At 43.1% G+C, this 12,109-nt stretch overlaps 1 protein-coding gene across 1 annotated transcript in view; it reads left to right on the forward strand.

Moving 5' to 3' along the window:
* The window catches only part of LOC115173437 (ephrin type-A receptor 7), a 155,128-nt gene that overhangs the window by 106,612 nt on the left and 36,407 nt on the right, over positions 1 to 12,109 (forward strand). The window contains exons 4-5 of the mRNA XM_029731495.1: positions 1,422 to 1,577; positions 4,046 to 4,375. Coding sequence (XP_029587355.1) covers positions 1,422 to 1,577; positions 4,046 to 4,375 — 486 coding nt within the window. The remainder of the gene's footprint in view (positions 1 to 1,421; positions 1,578 to 4,045; positions 4,376 to 12,109) is intronic.

The raw sequence follows: 12,109 nt of genomic DNA on the forward strand, positions 1-12,109 counted from the left end.
GGTGTGGGTGAACAAAATCAACATCCGCGCAATGGCGCACGCGGGCAGTCTGATCTACATGTAATTGTACTGATAAAACGGGCACCCCTGCCAAAAAGAGAGCAGCTACATCCAGCCATTTCAGAAGCAAGGTTTTTCTTCACCCTCTGCAGCACTGTAGCTAAAGAGTGGTTCTCTACAAAGCAGGCTGTTCGGTGTTAGTGTAATGGAAGACATTAGACAGACGATTACAAGGTTCTTACAGACACCGCTACGCCATACACACTCACACTTTCACATCAGTCTCAGCTTGGGGAGTTTGAAAGGGCTAATCGGTGTGACTTCGAGGCTGTGTGTGCATGTGTGTCTTAAATTGTGTGCGTGATGCATCTGTCTGTGTGTGTTGCGTCTACGTGTGTGTGTTACACCCAAACCCACTATCTATTCACCATTCAGGCTTTACCCTCCACTCAGACACGGTTACATCGTTGAGGCTGGGGCCGGTTGTCTTCACAGCCACATTCATGTATTATCTAACCTCAGTGCATTAGCAGTAGGATAGGGAACGGCAGTGATGAATATGATGGTGATCATAATGGGAAGAGAGAGCGTGCTGAAGGTGATAATGTAGAAATGTTGTTGGGGACCCGGTGACAGAGGGGAGCAGCGCTCAACTGATTTCACACACATTACCACTCGGAGCTCTGGCACGGCAAGCGGAAAATGAACCCCAGTGAGAAAGAGTGGAAATAGTTTGTGCGCGCGGGCCCGTACTAACGACCGTGCGTGCTTGTGCCGTGTGCGTGTAGTCGCTCTCTCACTCTCTTTTTTTCTATCGTTCTTTTCCCTGCCTCTCTCTCTCCCCGTCTCTCCCTCTCTCCGTGCCCCCAGTCCCAAATTAAACGGAGTTGTGTAATAAGGAATTGTCAGGAGCCGTTAACACGCAAGAAAGAAGGGAGGAGATGACAGAATGAATTGGAGAAAGAGGAAAAAGGTAGAGGGGTTGAGCAGCTCGGTGCCTGAAGAGAGGTTGGACAGCATGTGTTGGTTCTGTACTGACTAGCTGGTCCAGTTCTATTGACCATATGTTCAGCTTAGAGGCTCAACATCATGTGTTTGTGTTCAGCCTTACAGCTGGCTGAGTCATCAAATCTCGCCTTCTAAAATCGCTCTCTTGCTCTCTCTCTCCCTTTCGCTTTCTCGAACTTGCTCTAGCTCTTTCACATGCTCTCCTCTTTCTCTCCTCTCTCCCCCTCCCTCCTCCTAGTCCTCGCTTTCTCTCTCCCCCCCTCCCAGAAGACATAATTAGCTTAAATGTATGTACCCCATGTCGCTAAACCATTATCAGTACGTTACAGCAGTTTTAAAACATACACCAACTGAAATAATAATACCATGTAATGTGTTTTTAATGCATATTTATGTTGATCTTTTTTTCTCAGCGTGTCCCCCTGGCTCGTATAAGATGTCATCCAGGCAGCAGGAGTGTTTTCTGTGCCCAGCCAACAGTGTGGCTGAGGAGGAAGGATCGGTGGTGTGTGTGTGTGAGGAGGATCACTTCAGGACCCCCCTGGACAACCCCTCCGCCCCCTGCACCCGTAAGACACACACACACACGCATGTGCATACTCACCTGTTCCTATGCAAACTCCTCATCTGACTATATCACTCTATCATATCACCTCTCCTCTAGCCATGTAACCCTGTCATTCCTCTTCTCAGTCTTTCTCTCTCCTTCACTTCCTCTCTGACCATAATCCCTTCTCCCCTCCATCCTCCCACTGACCTTGTCCCTTCATCCCTCCTCCCCTTCCCCAACCTCATCACTTAATTATTCCCTCTCCCTCCCGCTCTCTCTACCCCATCCCTCCATCCATCAGGTAACCCAATCCCACTGTCCTTCACCCGTCCTTCACCTTATCCCTCTATCGTTCCCCTATTCCCTTCATACTTCACCCATCAGTCCTCCACTAAACTGAAATCTTCCCTCTAGCCTACCCCCCCCCCCCACGTGGTCACCCCAATCTCTTTTCAGCCTTCCATCACTTTAGCAACCCCCCTCCTCTCCCCCCACACTCCCCCTCCAAAGACACACATACATTCACAAGGCTAATTCCATACCATATCGCCAGGGGCAGCAGTATTGATCTAACCACTAACCCTCTGTAGTGTTGATGGTTAAATACACACACGCCACCTGATTTAATCCACCTAATAAGCTTCTTGAATAATATGCTCTATAGTGTACCAGACAATAAAACACAGAGGTCAGAAATTGAGTGTGTTCATTCTTGGCTCGGATCAGCTCCAGTTTTTTATAGCTCTGTAATTAGAAGGTTTAATCACGATATTGATTCCCGGTGCTTTCATATCGATCAGGGGCAGTCGGGGATAGCATTTATAGCTCTTTAATTACCACATTTAATTACAATATTGATTCAGTAATTGTGACCATCTCCTGATTCCACCAAGCTATTGTGTGGAGAGGTGGAGACAGGCAGATGGGAGGACAGACAGATGGAGAGGGGGAGGAGAACTGAGAAGAGTTGTGAAGGAATGATAGATGGGAAGAGGGAGACTAAGAGGAACTTTGAGAGAGAGAGCTGGAAGAGAAGGAGAGACGAGGCTATGAAGGCCCAGCTGTGTGCGTACAGGTACGTGTTAATGAATAAGTGAAGGTGGGCTGCTCCGTGCTCGCTGATGAACACGTCACACACCACAGCTGTGCCCCACTTCTGGCCACAAGCCCCTGTTACCTTGTTACATAACCCCACTGAGAGAGCATTCAGTATCCACCCACGGACACCCACTGACACGTTTATCGCCCCTCTACACCTGCACGTTCATTATTACCACAGAAATATTGTCACTTTCCCACACACACCACCACCACTATCAATGTCCTTTAATGGACCAGTACTTTTTATGTTCCGTTCATGTGTTGAAACATGCACGGTTACCCCGCGTCATGTAAAGGCTTTGCCTTGAGGTAGCGCAAGACCTTGAAAGTGACCGTTCTGCGTGCGCATGAGTGTGGTTGACCGTTGTCAGAACCTCTACCAGGTGAAGAGAGGAAGCTACGTAGGACTATCGAGATGCACCCGTCGTATTTCACCTTTTGATAACAGAGAGGATTCTCATTCCGCGAGCACTAACCACCTTTTCTGTGGTGACTCATATTTGCGGTTTGTAAACAAGGCGTTTGTTCCAGCCATGACTGTTGACTTAAATAACTAATAGACAGTCCTTTATCTCTCTCGCTCTCTCACACACACACACACACACACAACCACACCCAGTATACACACACAGCATTACACTTCACCATCACTAATAGAATTCCCTCCATTTTATTTCTCAATCCGCCGTATAATGAGGTGGTCGGTAGATCAGGGACTGTCTAGAAATCGCATGAGTGAATAAAGATAGTCGGCGAGCAGCATATTATACATGTCTCACTTACGGCTCCTTTGTTCTGTCGTCATAAGCACACACATTTCATCTAGACCAGGCAAGCTTTAGTTGCTTTGGCTAGTCTTATTTTCTCTGTTCTTCTCCCCCCATGCATCACCCATAATCCCTTTCTCATCTCAATCCTATCAAAGTATTACGTAGGCATCGTAGCCAGATGTGTGCTAGCACAATAACACTATGTAGCTACGATTCTGGGCGGGCTACACTTTGAGAATGGGACTACAGAGTGACGTGTTCTGTAGTAATTGGTTACCACTGGTTTTAATGCTGAATTCAAATACATTGCACTGATTTTAGACCTGATTGCTATCTAGCCCACACACTTCCTTAGTCATTCCCTCATACTGATGTCTGATGTACTGGTACCTAGTCTGTTACGTCCTCACTTTTCTGCTTTGCTGCACCGTATATCGCTGTCATCTTGGTCAGGTCGTTATTGTAAAAGAGAATGTGTTCTCAGTGACTTGCTGTGGCACTGTAGGTAGTAAGTACATCATACAGAATAATCATATGTCATAGAAATGCCTAACACTTTTAACATCATACGGGGGCCATAAGACGAGCACTAAATGTGACTTATTCTCCCTCCCAGGCCCCCCCTCTCCTCCCAAAGACTTGGTCTACACCCTCAAGCAGTCCACCCTGATCCTGGAGTGGATCGCACCAACGGACACGGGCGGCAGGGGGGACCTGACCTACAGCGTGGGCTGCCGCCGGTGCGTGGGGCTGCAGTGTGAGCCGTGCGGGGCCAGCGTGGGCTTCATGCCCCAGCAGAGCGGGTTGACCGAACGCACGGTCACCGTGGTCAACCTCATGGCCAACTCCAACTACACGTTGACGGTCGAGGCCCTCAATGGCGTATCAGAGCTCCTGCCCAACAAGAGGTTCTACACACAGGTCAACGTGTCAACTAGCGTGCCAGGTCAGTGGAAGTTGTGTTCACACAGTCTTGCATAACTAACCTTGTGGGGACACAATTCAGTCCAATTCAAAATACTATTTTCCCTAACCCTAAATCTAACCTTAACCTGAAAACCTAACCCTAAAACTAACCCTAGCTCCTAACGTTAAACCTAATTCTAACCCTAATTCTAACCTTAACCCTAAACCCCCTAGAAATAGCATTTGACCTATGGGAGACTAACAAAATGTCACCAGTTGGTCAAATTTTTGTTTGTTTACTATTCTTGTGCGGACTTCTAGTTCCTACTAGTATAGTTAAACACATCCAGACACACACACACACACACAGAGGAGCGCACACACACATCACATTGATTCTCGTTCTTTACCCTCAAATCAGAAACACCACGAACGTCTGAGGACAAAGGAGTGCTCAAAAGCACACTGTACACAAACTCTGAACTGATGACACACACACCCTCGGCTAGGTGCCCCTCTCCGCTCGGCGCTAGCTAAAAGATTCCCGTCATCACGGTGTGGCCATCTCATATTCATCCACACCCTTCACAAAGCCATTAGCCGGAGGCTTTAAAAAAGCACTCAGCAAAGTGTCCCTGTCACACACACAACACACCCAGCAACCCCACCACCGACCCAGACTCCATACATTCTCACACATTTGATGACTCATGTTTATTCAACTTGTCTGCATTCGCCAGCTGATATTTCACAAACATTGACCTGCTGTGGGGGAAAAGGAAAAATGAAGTGTGTCATTTGCATATGCAGAGGAAAGACGAAATGGAAGCCCTCGAAGTGAGAGCGTGTTTTGTACTCTAATTGTTAATTAGTGGAAGCAAATGCAATGCGTTATGAATGGAGCTTGTATTAATGCACATTTGGAAATGGAACGCCAGCACTTTGGATGATCCACGGTGGGGCAAAATCAACTCAGGCAAACACATATACATACATACACACACACACACACACACACACACACACACACACACACACACACACACACACACACACACACACACACACACACACAAAGTGAAGTCATTAAAGCGAGAGCTATCACGATGGCTTCTTCACACCAAATGGTTTACTCCAATATTCATGATTTGGTAAAGGAACAGGTATGTTTGTGTGTGTGTGTGTGTGTCTGTGAGCTTGTAAGGGAGTGTGTGTACTGGGAGTGTGTACTTGCGTGCGTGCCTCTGTGTGACAGTGCTCTAGATTCTAGTGCTGACCAATTACAAAATGGAGGTTGTGTAAGTGCATGGGGGGGTATGGGGGGAGGGCTTAGCGAACAGGTGTGTGTGTGTGCGCTGGATGGTACCTACAGTATGGATGTTAGATGAATGCTGGATATTATGCTGAATGGTACCTACAGTATGGATGCTAGATGAATGCTGGATATTATGCTGAATGGTACCTACAGTATGGATGCTAGATGAATGCTGGATATTAGGCTGAATGGTACCTACAGTATGGATGCTAGATGAATGCTGGATATTATGCTGAATGGTATCTACAGTATGGATGCTAGATGAATGCTGGATATTATGCTGAATGGTACCTACAGTATGGATGCTAGATGAATGCTGGATATTATGCTGAATGGTACCTACAGTATGGATGCTAGATGAATGCTGGATATTATGCTGAATGATACCTACAGTATGGATGCTAGATGAATGCTGGATATTATGCTGAATGGTACCTACATTATGGATGCTAGATGAATGCTGGATATTATGCTGAATGGTACCTACAGTATGGATGCTAGATGAATGCTGGATATTATGCTGAATGGTACCTACAGTATGGATGCTAGATGAATGCTGGATATTATGCTGGATGGTACCTACATTATGGATGCTAGATGAATGCTGGATATTAGGCTGAATGGTATCTACATTATGGATGCTAGATGAATGCTGGATATTATGCTGGATGGTACCTACATTATGGATGCTAGATGAATGCTGGATATTAGGCTGAATGGTATCTACATTATGGATGCTAGATGAATGCTGGATATTATGCTGAATGGTACCTACAGTATGGATGCTAGATGAATGCTGGATATTATGCTGGATGGGGCTAAATCCAAGGGTCACGGAATGGCCTATATCTGCATTCTTACAAAGATTCACTCAGTCATCCTCATAACCAGGGATGTTAACTAGTCACCTTTCGGTGAAATTTGCCATTTCGTGGGGGGGTTGGAGGTAAGCGAACAAGTGATGTGCGTTTGGAGCAATACTGGCTGCTTTATCCAAGGCTCAGCCAATCGTTTACATAACAACAGAATGCAGCGCAGCACGTGACAGAAGAGACAACCAACTTACTAGTTACAGCATCAGCGCGCACTCTGGAAAGACAGCTTGCCAGTTACAGCAGCCTGTTCCCTGAACGATAAGGAAGAGGTAACATTAGGTGAGAAGCCAGGCCACGGAGACGGGGGTGAGAAGGTGATGAAGCGTACTTCATGAGCTGTAACCGAAAAACAACTGGCATTTGGAAAATTTGAGGTGAGGGAGAAGGTGTGGTGGAACAAGTATTAGCATTGTTAAGTATCTTGCTAGCTGGATCAAATTCTCCGTTAGCTAGCCAGAGTAATGTTGAGCAACATTAGCCAACTTAACGGATCAAATAATTGAGTTTATGGTGTGAAAATTAGCTTGCTAATAAAGTCAGACAGCTAACGTTACAACATCAGATGTGCTAGCAGTATTTGACTCTGATGTGTTTCACAGAAAGTACTTGACCCTAGTCACAAAATTAAAGAAAATAGAATGGGGGGGTGTTTCGGCAAGGCCATTTCTTGCCTGCCGAAATCCCCCCCCCCCCTTCTAATTTCCTCCCCCCATTCTAATTTCCACCCCCCCTTCTAATTTCCAGAAAGTACTTGACTAGGGTCAAGTACTTTCTGTGGCACACATCAGTGTCAAATACTTTCTATAGAACAAACTTCACGTCAGGATAGGCAACCGAAATGAATAATTCATGTACGTGTGTTATATTAAACATAGAGGGAGTAAAATGTAGGCAAGCAATAAACATTTCAGAACAACTACTAGTCGAATAAGACATGGGAGAGATGATGAATTTTGGCAAAGAGATTTATTTATAGACGAATACACTTGAAACAAATAGCAAAACCGAAAACTGCAGACATGACTAGTGCCTCCCCCGCGATCAAAGGACCCAAATAAAAAATGCTTTCTGCTACTAAGATCAGTGAAATGTAGGCTAAACTGACAACAGAGTGAAGAGCAGAAGTCTCAACTAGCAAGCAATTCACAGCAATGAAGAAGTGCGGGGGGGTTCTGTCATGGGGGAGATTTTTGGCACATCAGCGAATGAGAGAATTAGGTGAAAATGAGGCGTTGCTTGTTAATAAACAAGTGGATTCAGGGATCAAGTGTAGCTGAAGATGGGCCTGGCTTAAGCTGGATGCCACTATAAAGGTGAAAGGAACACCACACATTTTCCCTCTTTCTCACTTTTTCAATACAGTGGATAAAAGGGTTATGCCAAGTGTACTCTGCCTGAAAGAGATCAATGATGCCAACAAAGGGTATCATGCTCTGCTGGCACGTTGTAGAACAGATGTCCACAGGCAGAAAGTGTACAATGTAATAATGTGCAGTGTAGCTCAAAGATATTGTTTTTGTTGTGTTGAACTTGACAGTAACACGTGTGTGTGTGAGTGAGGGGGATTATAAAATGTTTTTACTCGGTGAACATTATTTTTGCATACATGTAGTCTTGTGCACTTGATCGGTGTCTATAGTGGCCTCTATAATAGAGCAAAAATAGAATGCCTGTTTGTTTCATTCTATTTCTACTTTAAGATGTTTTTTTCCCAAGTGCAATATTTGTGTGTGTTGTCACAAGCGTTCTATTATAAAGGCTGTCATGGTAACAAGCGTTCTATTATAAAGGCTGTCATGGTGACAAGCGTTCTATTATAAAGGCTGTCATGGTGACAAGCGTTCTATTATAAAGGCTGTCATGGTAACAAGCGTTCTATTATAAAGGCTGTCATGGTAACAAGCGTTCTATTATAAAGGCTGTCATGGTAACAAGCGTACTATTGTAAAGACTGTCATGGTGACAAGCGTTCTATTATAAAGGCTGTCATGGTCACAAGCGTTCCATTATAAAGGCTGTCATGGTAACAAGCGTTCTATTGTAAAGGCTGTCATGGTAACAAGCGTTCTATTATAAAGGCTGTCATGGTGACAAGCGTTCTATTATAAAGGCTGTCATGGTGACAAGCGTTCTATTATAAAGGCTGTCATGGTGACAAGCGTTCTATTATAAAGGCTGTCATGGTGACAAGCGTTCTATTATAAAGGCTGTCATGGTGACAAGCGTTCTATTATAAAGGCTGTCATGGTGACAAGCGTTCTATTATAAAGGCTGTCATGGTAACAAGCGTTCTATTATAAAGACTGTCATGGTGACAAGCGTTCTATTATAAAGGCTGTCATGGTAACAAGCGTTCTATTATAAAGGCTGTCATGGTGACAAGCGTTCTATTATAAAGGCTGTCATGGCAACAAGCGTTCTATTATAAAGGCTGTCATGGTCACAAGCGTTCTATTATAAAGGCTGTCATGGCGACAAGCGTTCTATTATAAAGGCTGTCATGGTCACAAGCGTTCTATTATAAAGGCTGTCATGGTGACAAGCGTTCTAATATAAAGGCTGTCATGGTCACAAGCGTTCTATTATAAAGGCTGTCATGGTCACAAGCGTTCTATTATAAAGGCTGTCATGGTCACAAGCGTTCTATTATAAAGGCTGTCATGGTCACAAGCATTCTATTATAAAGGCTGTCATGGTCACAAGCGTTCTATTATAAAGGCTGTCATGGTCACAAGCGTTCTATTATAAAGGCTGTCATGGTCACAAGCGTTCTATTATAAAGGCTGTCATGGTGACAAGCGTTCTATTATAAAGGCTGTCATGGTGACAAGCGTTCTATTATAAAGGCTGTCATGGTGACAAGCGTTCTATTATAAAGACTGTCATGGTCACAAGCGTTCTATTATAAAGGCTGTCATGGTCACAAGCATTCTATTATAAAGGCTGTCATGGTCACAAGCATTCTATTATAAAGGCTGTCATGGTCACAAGCGTTCTATTATAAAGGCTGTCATGGTAACAAGCGTTCTATTATAAAGGCTGTCATGGTAACAAGCGTTCTATTATAAAGGCTGTCATGGTCACAAGCGTTCTATTATAAAGGCTGTCATGGTCACAAGCGTTCTATTATAAAGGCTGTCATGGTGACAAGCGTTCTATTATAAAGGCTGTCATGGTGACAAGCGTTCTATTATAAAGGCTGTCATGGTGACAAGCGTTCTATTATAAAGACTGTCATGGTCACAAGCGTTCTATTATAAAGGCTGTCATGGTCACAAGCATTCTATTATAAAGGCTGTCATGGTCACAAGCATTCTATTATAAAGGCTGTCATGGTCACAAGCGTTCTATTATAAAGGCTGTCATGGTAACAAGCGTTCTATTATAAAGGCTGTCATGGTAACAAGCGTTCTATTATAAAGGCTGTCATGGTCACAAGCGTTCTGTTATAAAGGCTGTCATGGTCACAAGCGTTCTATTATAAAGGCTGTCATGGTAACAAGCATTCTATTATAAAGGCTGTCATGGTAACAAGCGTTCTATTATAAAGGCTGTCATGGCTAACTGCAATATTAGTGTAGTTTTGTTCTCAAGACTTGAGTGTCATTTGCAGTAAAGTCTAGGCAACAAATTACATTGGATTGCTTGCTTTACATTTTTTAGCTGTGAGTTAGTTTCACATGAACCACTTTTTATTTTACACACAGAGACTGATCATGTAGATCATATTCTTTGTTGTTTAATTAGTTACCCTGCATTTCCCGCTAGCAGGGATTTATTACATGTTTCACTGCCAAAAAATTAAAAGGTCACCTTTTTGAGCCCTCACCAGTTTGCATCCCTGCATAACTCTACACACAATCATATATATAAATATATATATAGTACTAGTCAGAAGTTTGGACACACCTACTCATTCAAAGGTTTTTCTTTATATTTACTATTTTCTACATTGTAGAATAATAGTGAAGACAACTATGAAATAACACGTATGGAATTATGTAATAACCAAAAAAGTGTTAAACAAATATATTTTATATATCTTCTATGGGCTAGCGTCCCACGTAGCGGGACACAGCCAGTGAAATATCAGGGCGGCAAATTCAAAAACAACAAAATGTCATAATTCAACTTTCTCAAACATACAACTATTTTACACCATTTTAAAGATACACTTCTCCTTGATGTAACCACATTGTCCGATTTCAAAAACCTTTACAGCGAAAGCAAAACATTAGATTATGTTAGGAGAGTACATAGACAAAAATAATCACACAGCCTTTTTCCAAGCAAAGACGTGGTAATAAAACCCAAAACACAGCTAAATGAAGCACTAACCTTTGACGATCTTCATCAGATGACACTCCTAGGACGTTGTTACACAATACATGTATGTTTTGTTCGATAAAGTTCATATTTATATCCAAAAACAATTTTACATTGGCGTGTGACGTTCAGAAAATGTATTCCCACCAAAACTTCCGGTGAATGTGCACATCAATTTACAACAATACTCATCATAAACGTTGACAAAATATATAACAATTATTTAAAGAATTATAGATAGACTATTCCTGGATGCAACCAGGAATTTTAAAATAGCTTTACGGAGAAAGCACATTTTTCAATATTCTGAGTACATAGCTCAGCCATCAGAGAGAGCTATACAGACACCCGCCAAGTTCGGGGCAACCTAAACTCAGAATTAGTATTAGAAATATTATCTTCCCTTTGCTGATCTTCGTCAGAATGCACTCCCAGGACTGCTTCTTCCACAGGAAATGTTGTTTTTGTTCGAAATAATACATATTTATGTCCAAATACCTCCGTTTTGTTCAGAGCACTATCCAAAGGCATAACGCGCGAGCGCGGAACTAGAGACGGAAAGTCAAAATGTTCCATTACCGTACTTAGAAGCATGTCAAACACTGTTTAAAATCAATCTTTATGGTATTTTTAACGTAAAATTGCGATAATATTCCAACCGGACAATAGCGTATTCATTCAAGAAGAAAAAGAAGGAACGGCGCACTCGCGTGACTGCGCATATCCAATCCCTTTGTTGCCAGGCAGTCCACTCAGAAACTGAGCTCCTATTATCTGCCCAGTAACAGGAGAAGTCTGAAACAACTTTCTGAAGGCTGTTGAGAGCCAATGGAAGCCTTAGGAAGTGCAACGTAACCTCACAGATACTGTAGTTTCGAAAGGGACTAGAAAGAACTACAATTCTCAGATCCTCCACTTCCTGGTTGACTTTTTCTCAGGTTTTTGCCTGCCATATGAGTTCTGTTATACTCACAGACACCATTCAAACAGTTTTAGAAACTTCAGAGTGTTTTCTATCCAAATACAAATAATATGCATATTCTAGTTTCTGGGCCAGAGTAGTAACCTGTTTAAATTGGGTACATTTTTCATCCGGCCGTGAAAATACTGCCCCCTAGCCCAGACAGGTAAAATTTTTAAATATATTGAATATTTGAGATTCTTCATAGTAGCCACCCTTTGCCTTGATGACAGCTTTGTACACTCTTGGCATTCTCTCAACCAGCTTCATGAGGTAGTCACCTGGAATTAATTTCAA

The sequence above is a fragment of the Salmo trutta genome, chromosome 34 (assembly GCF_901001165.1).
Source record: "Salmo trutta chromosome 34, fSalTru1.1, whole genome shotgun sequence".
Classification (NCBI taxonomy): Eukaryota; Metazoa; Chordata; class Actinopteri; order Salmoniformes; family Salmonidae; genus Salmo; species Salmo trutta.